Source organism: Coregonus lavaretus (assembly GCF_964263955.1).
Source record: "Coregonus lavaretus genome assembly, chromosome: 28".
NCBI lineage: Eukaryota > Metazoa > Chordata > Actinopteri > Salmoniformes > Salmonidae > Coregonus > Coregonus lavaretus.
In genome coordinates, this window is record NC_140015.1 from 8,332,761 (window position 1) to 8,348,454 (window position 15,694).

Sequence of the window (15,694 nt, forward strand, 5' to 3'; positions counted from 1 at the left end):
AGTACATTTATTTTTTCTGAGTAATGTAGCGCACATGAACGTCACTAAAATGTATTGAGGTTGTTTTCAGTCATAGCTCGCCACGATGTCAACATCTGAAGTGTGTTTGGCTGTGCGACTGTTTTATAAATCGCAGATGGCTATTTTCATGTATCGCCTATTGTCCGGAGCGCGACCGTCCACTTCAGGCTATTTAATTTATTCAAAAACGAATGTGAAATGTAAATACAGTTAAAGATTATGGTAATTAATTAATAGCTTTGTTTCATTTATTTGTCTCATAATATGCAGCTCAAAGTGCTTCATAATAAGCAATTGGAAATAAAATAATATTGGGCCTAGTAATATAACAATAGATTATAATAAATATAAAACAGCAGAATAGAACAATTAGGCTTAAATGTAGTTTCTGTATTGATAGCCTAATGGGCTATTTGCCTTTTTTTTATCATAAGCGCAGCTTTAATTCAATTAATTTATATTGTGAAATGTACGTATTTGCCATTGTTCAGGAGGTAGCCTAATCATCTCTTAGTCACTCACTATTGCAGGTTTAAATAACCCTTCAGTGGAAATTCCCATGAAACGTACTTTCATTCATATAAATACTTCACGTTTCCTTCAAATGGCAGATAAGAAAGAATATTTAGCAAAATAGACTAACCATACTGAGGCGGAATGAACACTCTCAAAAGTAAGTGCTATTTTATATTATATTTTTAATTAGTGTATTTACTCTGCTTGATGAAACTTTTTTTTTTACTTGGAAACAATATTCTGTTTTGCAAAATTGTCTGAAGAAAATCAGAATAGTTTCGACGTATTTTGAGTGGAAGGCTCGGAAGCATTTTTATTGTGCGTGGCTACTGCGTACCTCCAATGAACTATGGCATGTGCGCCTTGAATACGGTTCTGAGCGGCACTGGCTGTGCCTCACAGTTCAACTTGTTAATAATCTCTAGCATCATACAATCGTTCTGCAACAGTTTTTTCTTTCTCAAAGTTGTAGGTCTGCTCTGCTGTTTAGCTTTTCTGGCACGGTCCGCACCTATTCCGGAGAAGTCAGTGGACGCAATGAGTTTGGTCGAAAAAATATTAGGCAACATCCCTGTGGTTCACTGGTCAAGTGTCAACATCACGGTAAGTCCATGGGACGGCGATGATGCCCTGTTTATACCTAGCATGTATTGTCTTTACTGTATGTAATTTCTCGCCAACTTTTATTGGTAAAAATACGCAGCTTTGTATGGTCTTTAATGCTCGATTTGAGTTGAAATGACCGTTGGATTATGTTAAACCATTTGTGCATAAAACAAGTCCTAGCAGGCGGCAGGGCACATTTAAACTGAGTAATGCAAAGCAGGCTATCTCATAAAGAACAATACCTATCACCTATAGCTGGAGGTAAATGTGTAACACTTGTAACCCGCGGGATATGAACTCCGGTGTCCCACGGGAGCAACCAATGTTCTTAGACCGTTAGACAAAAATGAAATTCCCTTTTGGGCGAGAAAGGGTAGCTGCATCCCAATATGACGACCGGATTATGGGCTAGTGGGTGTCGAAAGGAATGGGTGTGTCGAAAGTGCTCTGCTATAGGTTTGATGGTTTTGATTGAGCGGTGTTTTTTTCCCTTCCGTTTCTTTTCACGCAACTACTATTGAGCTACCGTACTGCGAGTTTCTTCTGTTTATAAGCCAGAGGATGAGTCTGAGTTGTATTTCACTGTTAGTTTTACACAAATAATTGTACATTTTAAGTTACAAATTGTACTATTTTTATTTTTATGATATGTGTGATGTTACTTCATGCGTTGTATGCATGTTCTTACTCTGCCTGTCACCAGTGGCGGTTCTAGACACATTTTACTAGGGGGGCCAAGGAGGGGCCAGTGTTTAATCAGGGGGGCACACATAAAAAAACTGGCAACACATGATATTCAAAGATTATAAACTTTATTTTACTTTAAAATCATATGACATTTATTATAACACGTATTTTGTACAAGAGTGCAGATGCAAGAGAGATAGTGCCATAAAAATGAAAAAATAAAAATAAAATAAAAAGTACAGGGTACAAATACAGGGTTCATATTCAATGTGAACAAAACTCCAGGATACAACAAAGGGTACAACAATGTGCCATTTCCTATTTATGGAAGCCCCACTACTGTGGACAGTTGATTCCACATTTTGTTTTAAGAAAGAAAACTTTCTGAGTGATTTATAAACAAAACACACTACCCTGTATCCATTTAGGTAAAATAAACCAAATCAGAAAAGAAATTCAATTCAAAGAGGCTTTACTAGCATGACCATATTGACATACAGTATTGCTAAAGCACATAAACAGGGAAACGTGTTACACATTAACATCCAGTAGTCCACTAGGATGCAGACAATAAACATTAAGTTAACATTCGTTTAAAAGCAACAATCATGTCAACACAATGTAGCAATATGAACAACACTGATGGATATCAGCAACAACATGAAAACAAGAATATTACAGGTGTCTGTGTGTGTGTGTGTGTGTGTGTGTCTGTGTCTTTGTGTACTTCACTGTCAGTTGATGAGCAGGTGTACAAAAAAAGGCTTTACAACATATATGGGCAAGTCCATTTAGGACAGCACATTTCCACCATAGTTCACATTAGGAAAAAATGACAGCATGAATGCTCACTAAACAAACATATACTACATATACCTTTTTATACACATTTTTTTTCAGTAATTTTTTAAGAGTGAAAGGGAAGTAAGCAATCACTCATCATAGGATCATACATATTTCAGTTACAATATTAGTTACAATATTAGTGTTAGTTAGATCATCATGTCAAAGCTGGACCTGCAAAGTCTGAACGACACAAGTGTGCAATGATTGGAGTGATTTTGTTTCTTTTTTTTCTTGCTTTGCTTGTTTTCAAAAGGAAAAATCATAGTTGGTAAAAAATAAAATAAACTTTCGTTGAAAGGTATCACACTGTATAATTTACAAATATCTAAAGAGGTTTAGTGGATGCCATAAAACATCTGTGGAGCTTGAAGATTTGTAGTACATAGATGTTTGGCAGAGATAATTCAAAAGAATAAAATCATAAACTCTATCTAACTTTTTTGTTTGCTGGGGCAAAAAATGACTTTATGTCCCTTCCTCGTTTCATGATAACTATTAGAAGAAGAAAAAACGTAGGGGCATGCATTACATTTTGTTACCTAACCATCCCTCCCTACTTAACACTGGCAGATAACCTGTTGATTACTTTACTAAAAATGTATTTGTTATCGCGATGCAACAGCCAAGACGGATGAAGTTACGTGGTTAACATCACAACATTGTGTAGACCTAGCAAGGATAGCCTACTAACATTTGGATATTTGCTTCTGCTTCGATGAGTTTGCTTAGATATGATTACATTTCTAAACAAATCGAGACCAGACATTTAAAAACTTGATTTGATTTATGTGTGAGGAACAAAAGGAACATGTAGGCTATGTGCAAGAACAACAAGTCACTTATGATATTAAATCGTTTTGCTTACCTTCGACCTTCGGGTGCGCCACTCTAATTTACCCGTGTAGAACGTTGCTGTGTAGAGCGTTGCATTAGTTCCTGCTTTTGGCGCTCGCGTGTAAAATAGTTATAAATTCATAATTTTTTATTTGGTCAGCACGGGGGGGCCACAGGGGTGGCCAGGGACATTTCCAGGGAGGCACGGGCCTCCCCCGGCCTCCGTGTAAAACCGCCACTGCCTGTCACCCTGATATTGGCTACTAGGTAGCTACTTTCCATACTGTTGCAGGACAGTAGGCCTAGTGCTTGTCAAGTAGGAGGAAGGGCACTGTGTCCCGGTGTTGCCCCCCTCAACGCCCACAAGGCCTGAAAACTAGCCCTTTAAAATAAAAAATTTGAAACAGAGGAGTTGCCACATTTATCCATGAAACCTTTTTTCCATAACATTATTGAGCGAATTAAGAAGGAATATCAACTTAATTTTTAACAAAGTAGGCTTAGAAGCAAAATTCGGGTTTCCATCAAAATAATAATTATTGCAAGTTTAAGAATGTTGCAAGATAAAATATAAATCGCCCTTAATAAACTCTCCAGATCATTTTCCATCAATGTAGATTTAAATTGTTTTGACAGCTATGATTAAACAATAAGGCCCTATGAGGTGTGGTATATGGCCAATATACCATTGCTAAGGGCTGTTCTTTGGACATAGCCCTTAGCTGTGGTATATTGGCCATATACCACAAACCCCTGAGGAGCCTTATTGCAATTCTAAACTGGTTAACAATGTAATTACAATAGTAAAAATTTAATTGTAATTACTGAGCCGAAAAAAAATATGTTGATGTGCCCTTGAGCAAGGCACTTAACCCTAATTGCTCCTGTAAGTCGCTCTGGATAAGAGCATCTGCTAAATGACTTAAATGTAAAAATAATTGTTGTGCATTCCCATGGTACACAGTCTGATATACCATGGCTTTCAACCAATCAGCATTCAGGGCTCAAACCACAGAGTTTATATAATGGTAAATAAATCTTGTTTGCTCGTGTGCATAACTATAGATACATCTGGCAGGAGAGTTTGAGTGATGAAAGTTGGACAGAGGATCTCAATCTCTGTGCAAGAAACATGTGGACTACAAAAAACGAATGTTACACTATTTTCTGGCAATTGTGCCTTCATTATGTGCCAGATGTTAAGACTACAAACCATTATAAATGGCCTATTTTCGAGATGTACTTGTTTTTTCAATAGACTACTGACTAAAATCTGGGTTTATAATTGCAATTCAACTTTGCCATGGTTTGCTGAGCTAGATGCAGGTAGCCTTTAGCCCCTGAAAGGCCAACATCTAATTTCAGGGAAAAGTCCACAACGAAACTGACATTAAATATGGAGAATGATACATTCGCGATAGAGCTGTGACCATGATCACAATTGATAACTTCCAATTTAATTAACTAACATGGCCATTAATAATTGCATAATAACACAAGGCTACAACAAAACACTGATAAATAGGCTATTTATTAAATCCGTTTGCCAGCTCCAGATAGGCTACACAAGTGGCACAAATTGATTTGCATGACTCCAGTGATATCGTCATTTCAACATATGTATTGTACTGTATCAAATGCTAGGCTACAGTAGCCTACAATAGCAAATAAATTAATCGCATACTTGATGGCCAACAGATGCAAATGCAGCGTATCATTTTCCACATTTAATGTCATTTTCATTGTGGACTTTTTCCCATAACAGAAGCACGCGAGGGAGTTCCATATTTACATTTTACATTTTAGTCATTTAGCAGACGCTCTTATCCAGAGCGACTTACAGGAGCAATTAGGGTTAAGTGCCTTGCTCAAGGGCACATTAACGTCATTTAGCAGACGCTCTTAGCCAGAGCGACTCACAAATTGGTGCGTTCACCCTATAGCCAGTGGGATAACCACTTTACAATTTAGGGGGGGGGGGGTTAGAAGGATTGCTTTATCCTATCCCAGGTATTCCTTAAAGAGGTGGGGTTTCAAATGTCTCCGGAAGGTGGTGAGTGACTCCGCTGTCCTGGCGTCGTGAGGGAGCTTGTTCCACCATTGGGGTGCCAGAGCAGCGAACAGTTTTGACTGGGCTGAGCGGGAGCTATGCTTCCGCAGAGGAAGGGGAGCCAGCAGGCCAGAGGTGGATGAACGCAATGCCCTCGTTTGGGTGTAGGGACTGATCAGAGCCTGAAGGTACAGAGGTGCCGTTCCCCTCACTGCTCCATAGGCAAGCACCATGGTCTTGTAGCGGATGCGAGCTTCAACTGGAAGCCAGTGGAGTGTGCGGAGGAGGGGGGTGACGTGAGAGAACTTGGGAAGGTTGAACACCAGACGGGCTGCGGCATTCTGGATGAGTTGTAGGGGTTTAATGGCACAGGCAGGGAGGCCAGCCAACAGCGAGTTGCAGTAGTCCAGACGGGAGATGACAAGTGCCTGGATTAGGACCTGTGCCGCTTCCTGTGTAAGGCAGGGTCGTACTCTCCGAATGTTGTAGAGCATGAACCTGCAGGAGCGGGTCACCGCCTTGATGTTGGCGGAGAACGACAGGGTGTTGTCCAGGGTCACGCCTAGGCTCTTCGCACTCTGGGAGGAGGACACAGCGGAGTTGTCAACCGTGATGGCGAGATCATGGAACGGGCAGTCCTTCCCCGGGAGGAAGAGCAGCTCCGTCTTGCCAGGGTTCAGCTTGAGGTGGTGATCCGTCATCCATACTGATATGTCTGCCAGACATGCAGAGATGCGATTCGCCACCTGGTTATCAGAAGGGGGAAAGGAGAAGATTAGTTGTGTATCGTCAGCGTAGCAATGATAGGAAAGGCCATGTGAGGATATGACAGAGCCAAGTGACTTGGTGTATAGGGAGAAAAGGAGAGGGCCTAGAACTGAGCCCTGGGGGACACCAGTGGTGAGAGCACGTGGTGCGGAGACAGCTTCTCGCCACACCACTTGGTAGGAGCGACCGGTCAGGTAGGACGCAATCCAGGAGTGAGCCGCGCCGGAGATGCCCAGCTCGGAGAGGGTGGAGAGGAGGATCTGATGGTTCACAGTATCAAAAGCAGCAGACAGGTCTAGAAGGACAAGAGCAGAGGAGAGAGAGTTAGCTTTAGCAGTGCGGAGAGTCTCCGTGACACAGAGAAGAGCAGTCTCAGTTGAATGACCAGTCCTGAAACCTGATTGGTTTGGATCAAGAAGGTCATTCTGAGAGAGATAGCAAGAGAGTTGGCTAAAGACGGCACGCTCAATAGTTTTGGAAAGAAAAGAAAGAAGGGATACTGGTCTGTAGTTGTTGACATCAGTGGGGTCGAGTGTTGGTTTTTTGAGAAGGGGAGCAACTCTCGCTCTCTTGAAGACGGAAGGGACATGGCCAGCGGTCAAGGATGAGTTGATCAGCGAGGTGAGGTAGGGGAGAAGGTCACCGGAGATGGTCTGGAGAAGGGAGGAGGGGATGGGGTCAAGCGGGCAGGTTGTTGGGCGGCCTGCAGTCACAAGTCGCAGGATTTTATCTGGAGAGAGAGGGGAGAAAGAAGTCAAAGCATAGGGTAGGGCAGTGTGAGCAGGACCAGCAATGTCATTAGACTTAACAAACGAGGATCGGATGTCGTCAACCTTCTTTTCAAAGTGGTTGACGAAGTCATCCACAGAGAGAGAGGAGGGGTGGGGGGGGGGGGGGAGGATTCAGGAGGGAGGAAAATGTGGCAAAGAGCTTCCTAGGGTTAGAGGCAGATGCTTGGAATTTCCACTCACTCACGCAGCGTTCCAGACCATAGACCTGAGCTTGAGTAAAACCCTTCGCTTGATACGGTTATCCATAAGAAAGGTCGACATTAGAATGCAGTTTATTTAAACCACCACGGAGCGAATTTATCTAAAGCGCTCTAGTGCGCCTAAAGTCATTTCCAAATGCTTTGTCGCCGTTATATCAGTTCTAGCGCGTTAATATGTTTTATGGAAAAAGGGTGTCTCCATAATTACCAACCTAAATAGCCTACCGACAACTGGTAAAAAGTTGTCACGATGTGCGCGTGTGCTGCTCTGGCTTGTTGACTCTCTGTTAACCAGTGCTCTCAACGCACACATACCCCTCTGTCCCTCCCCACCGTTCACTAACTCAGTAACAACCTGATCACTGCCTGATAGTCAGCAACAGCAGGTTATGTATATATATATTACCAGTCAAAAGATTGGACACACCTACTCATTCAAGGGTTTTTCTTTATTTTTACTATTTTTTACATTGTAGAATAATAGTGAAGACATCAAAACTATGACATAACACATATGGAATCATGTAGTAACCAAAAAAGTGTTAAACAAATCAAAATATATGTTATATTTGAGATTCTTCAAATAGCCACCCTTTGCCTTGCTGACAGCTTTGCACACTCTTGGCATTCTCTCAACCAGCTTCATGAGGTAGTCACCTGGAATGCATTTCAATTAACAGGTGTGCCTTCTTAAAAGTTAATTTGTGGAATAAATTTTCTTCTTAATGCGTTTGAGTCAATCAGTTGTGTTGTGACAAGGTAGGGGGGTATACAGAACAAGTCCATATTATGGCAAGAACAGCTCAAATAAGCAAAGAGAAACGACAGTCCATCAATACTTTAAGACATGAAGGTCAGTCAATGTTGAACATTTCAAGAACTTTGAAAGTTTCTTCAAGTGCAGTCGCAAAAACCATCGAGTGCACACAAGAGTGTGCAAAGGTGTCATCAAGGCAAAGGGTGGCGATTTGAAGAATCTCAAATATAAAATATGTTTTGATTTGTTTAACACTTTTTTGGTTACTTCATGATTCCATATGTGTTATTTCATAGTGTTGATGTCTTCACTATTATTCTACAATGTAAAAAACTGTAAAAATAAAGAAAACCCTTGAATAAGTAGGTGTGTCCAAACTTTTGACTGGTAGTGTATATCATGCATTACATATTGGCTCCAGCTCTGTAACCACACCACTCCTGTTCTCCTAGGGCCTGACCCTTGACCCGTCCAGCCAGTATAGGAACATGCAGTACCAGACCATGGTGACCTCCCTGGGCATCCCCGCAGCACCAGAACTCAGGACGGTCTGCAGACCCGTAAACCAAATCGACTTCACCCTGGTGAGTGTGTGTGTGTGTGTTTGCATGTGTTTGTGAAGGTGAAACAATGCTATGGTTCTCCTGAATGTTGCAGATAGAATAATAAAGCTGACATGAATAGTTCTGACACGATTCCTTATTGCGTTGTGTCCTAGCCTACTGGACATGGTCCAGGTTAGTTGTCTGACCTGCTGTGTGCTTCCCCCTACAGGAGGTGTGTCTGAGGAGTATGTCTGCGGGACTGCAGCTGTATCAGGATGTGCTGGGTGTGCTGAAGGAGCGTGTGACCACTGACGAGGTGACAGGACTCCTGGCTGACATCAGAGACCTGCTGGCCCAGGTCAACATGGTGAGACTGACTGACACACACACACACACACACACACACACACACACACACACACACACACACACACACACACACACACACACACACACACACACACACACAAACTCCCTGAGTAATAGAAGTAGATGCATGCACACTGGCACAAGATCACACACAGATACACACATATCATAGAGGTCCTACACTCATAACATCACACTTGAGATGTTCGTTTTGGTTAATAACCTTCTGTATGTGTGTGTTTTTGTGTTGTTCAGATGCAGGAGCCGGGCCAGATGAGCAGTGTGGCCCAGTACGAGGCCTCGGGGCTGGCCTCACGCCTCCCAGGGGAGTACGAGGTTCAGGTTGCCACTCACTTTACCCTGCTGCAGCTCCGTGACTTCACACAGAACCTAAAACGCAGCCTGCGCAACGTCGAACACCTGACTTCCAGGCCAGGACAGAGGGGCTGAACGGCACCCTTTCAGGCCAGGACAAAGGGGCTGTGCTGCACCCTACAGCAGCAGCAAAACCTGTGCAGACATGGATGGAGGAACGGAGGTGGGTCGTCCGTGCCAGAAGCCTATTGGACTTCTGAGGCAACTGCGTAGTGATGTAGCCTGGCTGAAACATATTTCATTTCTGTTCAAGTCTTCTTCAGTCTTTCTATCTAATCTGTCAATCAAGGTCAAACGGGAATTTGGAAAACATGAAGCAAGCGGAGCACTTTATTTATCTGAGATAGGGGATGGAATTAAAACCAATTGTGTAGCGTCCCTCTATCTGCCAACGTCTGGACCTCATCCTGTAACTGCAGGGAGCTGGTTCAAGCCTTGCTCTATCTGTTCCCCATCAATTGGTACAATAGCAACTGGTCAAGGACTGAGTGCCTGCTTTTCTTTATCTCTTTCTCCCCATGAGGGTTTTGTTCTTAGCTTGTCCTGTCACTCGACCCCACCTCTGATGGCTGTCTCAGAGTTTCCTTGAGATAAAGCAACACTGATAGCTGGCAGATAGTGGCAAGTCCCCGCCTGCACTCCCGCTAACTCTGATGTGAGATAAACAATGGCCGCTGTTTGATTTGATTTGTCTGTTGACAGTCTCTGAGATACTTATTTAAACTTATTATAATTTTTTATATATTTATGAAGTACTGGGATATCATTTGTTTGTGTATTTGAATTTATATGTTTGCGTATGCATGTATTTATTTATTTATAATGTATTTATACTTTATGTGTTTTTTTTATTGTTTGAAATGGTCACCCCTAGAGTAATTTCCTTGTGGGTGTCAAGAGATTTGTACTGTATGTGGTTTGGCAGAGAGATTTTTTTTTTTTATAGACCAGGAGTTCCGATCTCCTTCCCTTTGTTTTATTTATTATTATATATTTTTACAGGACAGTAGGAAGTCGGGAGACATGTACAGACAAAAAGTGAGGAAGGGCTTTAGACGAACGGCCGAGTTGCGATTTGATCCCGTCGCCTTGGAGGCATGTGTGGTCTGGGAATCGAGAGCGTTAGCGCTCGACCAGACTCCGGCATCAGAGGGTTATTAGTCAGCCCTAAAGTCATTTCCTGGTAGGTGTCAAGAGATGTGTCATCCCCTGTTTAGGAAGTTCCTATTCTAGTGTTTAGTAACACAAGACAAACGTAACAAGTGGAAACGTCCCACCAGCCATTTTCTTGTGTTACCAGTATTCTTCCCTTTAGAAATCAGTGTTGACTCACTCATACAATGAATTCCTCAGGGAATTTGTTTTCTTACAACTTCTGAAAGAACACAGAATGAGGAAATCAGAATGAGAAGTGTGAATTGATCTTAACCAGCATTGTGTGTGTTTTAGTCATCACTTACAGTGTCATAAACATCACGCTTGCTGAAAGTCTGTAAAGGTGTTATCTATATATTTAGTCTAGCCCTGATGATGAAAGATCCTCTTCACGCTGAAGTAAGTAAGACATTGTACATGTTCTAATGTGTGTATTTTAAGAAGGTTGAATGGTACTTGTGACAACGTACTGTATTTATATAGGTCTAGTGCGGATCAAGTGTGTCCTTGTTTAAAATGATCTTATTAACAGAATGGTTTTGTTAGTAAACCTGATGGGGAAATAACTTTCTACAATTGTTGTACTATACTTGATCTGTTATTTGCCTTAAATCGGTTGATTCCATATATTTTGCACTAAAGTGTTTTTCCCCCCAGCATGTAGTCCCCTGTACCTCAGTTGGTAGAGCATGGCGCTTGCAACGCCAGGGTTGTGGGTTCGTTTCCCATGGGGGGCCAGTATGAAAATGTATGCACTCACTAACTGTAAGTCGCTCTGGATAAGAGCGTCTGCTAAATGACTAAAATGTAAATATAATAAACCTTTAATGTGTAACAAGAAATGTGTAATTTTTCTAATCTCTGTTTGGTCAGAATGGGAGCTACCTGTATCCATACAGTGTAATCAGGAAGGATTGGTTCTGCAAAAGATAAGGAGAATGTGTGAAGACACACTCGTGTGAAGCATCCAGACGGGGCGGCAGGTAGCTTAGTGGTTAAGAGCGTTGTGCCAGTAACCGAAAGGTTGCTGGTTCTAATCCCCGAACCGACTTGGTTAAAAATCTGTCGATGTGCCCTTGAGCAAGGCACTTCATTCTAATTTTTCCTGTAAGGCGCTCTGGATAAGAGCGTCTGCTAAATGACTAAAATGTCAATGTAATGTTGGCTGACTAAGCTTTCCTATGAACTCCAGCTCTCATAAATATACACACAATGTAAGCATCCAGGCTGTTCACTGTTTACATGCCTTTTTCGTTTCCTGGGAAGAAGCAGGGAGCGCTCCCAATGCTGTTACAGCTACAGTATGCACTTTGGTCACTTTGGAAAGCCAATTGTGAGCTGCCCTTATAAACATTCCAACCCATTCCAACTTCCTCCTCCAAATCTTTCAGAGCAAATTTTAGAGCCTTTATTAGAGTGTCATTTTACATCTTCAATATATAACCTAGCACCAGCCCTAACCCTAGCCCCAAAAGGGGCTGCAATACAGGACTGTCCCATAACTTCAGTTCGTTTTGAATATTTAAACTTAACTTCATGTTTTTTTTTGTCATTTAGCAGATGCTCTTATCCAGAGCGACTTACAGTTAGTGAGTGCATACATTTTCATACTGGCCCCCCATGGGAAACAAACCCACAACCCTTGCGTTGCAAGCTCCATGCTCTACCAACTGAGCTACAGGGGACTATATATTTATAATTCTATTTACACAGTTAAACATATATAGCAGAGAGGTCTTAATGTATGGATATACGTATGCAATAGTCATCCTCGTGTGGAAACTTAGCCTGGTCCTGTGCTTCATTTGAGGCATGGCTTTTCTTCTTGTTGATCTTTTTGGAGCGCTAATTGTTACCATACAAAAAAAGACAATGTTAATTGACAAAATGGTTAGTGCATTTCTTTAACTCCTTCTACACTTCACATTGCTAGTCATTAGCAACTGAGATAGAATATTGTTATTGTTGGATTATTATATTGTGTGGCAAGAGAACAGCATACCCATGATCAACACTTCAATAATAGTGTTGCAATAGTGTTGTAATACAAGTGTTTTAAAATGTAATAGGAACATTTTAACCAGAACCTCTATCTCGTCTACCTTTAAATTGAAGCTGAACAGCCTCAATCTGAGGAAGATTGGCATCACTCTGTTTCTCAACCTCGGACTCAGTGGGGAGAACAGATGATTAAGATGTTGCTTGCTTTCCAATGTTGTCATTGACTTGATGGACCATTGTGAACAGATTCCCAACATTGTCATAGAGCTGTGAAGAGCTGTTGGAGACTGCAGAGATTTCACAAGAGGCAGGGATGAGAAGAGGGAACAGTAACTTATTCACTGACACTTCAGCAAAGGCATACACAGGCTCAGAGGAAAAGAGCTTCCCTGATTGTTTTTCCCTCATCGCGAAAGTCGATAGAAAAATGTCTAACACACTTTTCCCCGCTGCCACAGATTCCATAACAAACAGGTTTCTGTGTTTCAAAATCAGGTTTTGGAGTTCATCAACTATATGATTGGACAGAGTGAGGATCTTACCCTTGGAGATTACTTCCTGTAGTCCTGCTGGATTTTACAACATCCAGGATTGTGTTAACTACATCAGTAATCAATAATTGTACTTCATACAGTCAGACAACTATAGACAGGTAACTCACTAGGAATGGGAGTCCCTGGGAGCATTTTTTTTTTGTGAGCGGAAACTTGAACTTTGTGAGAATGTTGTGCAACTTCCGGCGCGCGTTTACAGTGAACACTGAGGCTGTACCCTTACAGTTTCAGACAGTAGCCAATATGCTATTGTGGCTATTTGAGCATAATGTAGGCCTCCCAGCAAAACCAATGGAGCAAATCCCATAACATGATCAAATGGAAATAGCTTTTGACTTCTATGACTTTCAATGCAGGCCTACATTGCATGAGACTTTTAAAAACGTTTTTACATTATGAAGGGCTTGACATTAATTAATGATTTTTTACTTGGTCTGTAACAGCATGGGTCAAATAGGCAGTGGTGGAAAGAGTACCCAATTGTCATACTTTAGTAAAAGTAAAGATACCTTAATATTTAATGACTCAAGTAAAAGTGAAAGTCATCCAGTAAAATACTACTTGAGTAAAAGTCTAAAAGTATTTGGTTTTAAATATACTTAAGTATCAAAAGTAAATGTAATTGCAAAAATATACTTAAATATCAAAAGTAAAAGTAAAAGTATAAATAATTTCAAATTCCTTATATAAAGCAAACCAGACGGCACCATTTTCTTGTTTTTTTTATTTACAGATAACCAGGGGCACACTCCAACACTCAGACATAATTTACAAATGAAGCAGATCAGAGGCAGTAAGAGATGACGAGGGATGTTCTCTTGATAAGTGTGTGAATTTGACCATTTTAAGCATTCAAAATGTAACGAGTACTTTTGGGTGTCAGGGAAAATGTATGGAGTAAAAAGTACACTATTTTCTTTAGGAATGTAGTGAAGTAGAAGGAAAAGTTGTCAAAAATATAAATAGTAAAGTAAAGTACAGATACCCCAAAAAACGACTTAAGTAGTACTTTCAAGTATTTTTACTTAAGTACTTTACACCACTACAAATAGGTGATTGTATATTGCATTGTATTGTGTTGTATTATGCAAGAAACAACTTTACAAAATCAAATCAATTATTATTACCATACAGAGAATTTGACAATTTAGGCTACACCTCTGCCTATAGGCTTATTTGCATATTCAAGCCTGCCTCAAAATACAACACTGCCTCTTTAATTAAGGCATCAACTTTTTATCTGACTGGCTTTTCAAAGACAAACGTAGCATACACGTTTTGTGCTCTCGTAGGAAGCATTAACTCCCCATTGCTGGACTTATCTATAACTGGGCTAATAACTCGCTAACTAGCAAAGAATATCAACAAATGTGCACACGAGCGGCTCTGATCTGAAAATAGCATTCACTCGCGGGTGATTGAAAGACGGCTTGTGGGCTACCCCGGTCAATATAATTCTACTCCGTTGCGCTCTGGCTCTGCCTACAACAACATCACAGACTCAATCTTGCAAAGTTAGATTTGTTTTGATTTGTTGCATTGAAAAAGGGCTGATATAATGTTGATTCGATCACAGAAAAAACGTTGATCTATATAGTGCAAACTAATGGGGCGAACTCAGTGAAGTTCAATCTATTGCATCTCTGTGCAGCATGGCATTTCTTCTGCGTGGCAGTCCTGGAGGAAATCACGTGCGCAGCTTAGAGGGAACATTGCATGAGAGTGTCATCATTCCAAATGAGTCCTCTGACCTGCATGGTTTTGAGGAAGACTTTGATAAGTTGGAGGTGGTCCTTGGTGAATGATACAGCTAGTCATTGCCTTCACAGTGAGCTACATTTTCCATCATAGTTCCCAAAATGTTATGTAGTTGAACTCACTGTGGTTGAAAAACATTAACTGGACTTCATGAGGAATCTTCCCACTCGTCGAGTGGCGTTCCTCTGAAATTCCTCATTCGAAAGCTCACAAATAACTTCATTTGAGGAAACACACAAATTCTGTGAAGATGAGGACCTAGAAGCAGATACATTCTTTACCCAGTTCATAATGCTGTCTACAAATTCTGACGCTGCAATGGACTCAGATTACCTTTTACCATCGGAAGATGACCACTCTTTTAACTTCTGATGTAAGATCAGAATCCGGCTGATGACCTCTTTGGTGCTATTTTCAATGAACTGACTCATCACAGGGCCTGTAGGAGACACCATTGGTCTGGAACTCTTGCTTTGCCCTCTACGAAGAGTTATAACTCCTGAGAGTATGGGCTAACTCTTACTGGAGCTAGTAGAGCTTTGGATCAAAGCAGGAGCAGTCCTGGTTTCACCTTGCTCTGAAGGCTCTTCTCCTTGACATGTGACTTGATCTGTGTCTTTAAGGGCCAAACGCCGACTGTAAAAATGACGCAGCTTGTCCTGTAATCGTTGCTTGAGTCTGAGGGTAAAGACTGCCTTGGTTTGCAGAATGCCCGGCAGACAGTACGATACATTTCATGTCAGTTACAAATGTCACCACTATATTAGTGGCTTCAGATTCCACATTCAGAGAAGTGGTGTAAGACGGTTGATCTGCGTTGATAGAGGAAAGTGATGTGACTAATCTGCTGGCAGATGTACT

The 15,694-nt window shown here is 41.3% G+C and overlaps 1 protein-coding gene across 1 annotated transcript; it reads left to right on the forward strand.

The window, feature by feature from the left end:
• Window positions 1-891: 891 nt before the first annotated feature.
• On the forward strand, window positions 892-9,440 carry LOC311103868 (uncharacterized protein; the record flags this gene model as incomplete). Its single annotated transcript, XM_084145502.1, has 4 exons — window positions 892-1,140; window positions 8,529-8,660; window positions 8,851-8,988; window positions 9,246-9,440. The coding sequence occupies 4 exons, from the start codon at window positions 892-894 to the stop codon at window positions 9,438-9,440; spliced, it is 714 nt and encodes a 237-aa protein (XP_084001628.1).
• Between the last annotated feature and the right edge of the window lie 6,254 nt (window positions 9,441-15,694).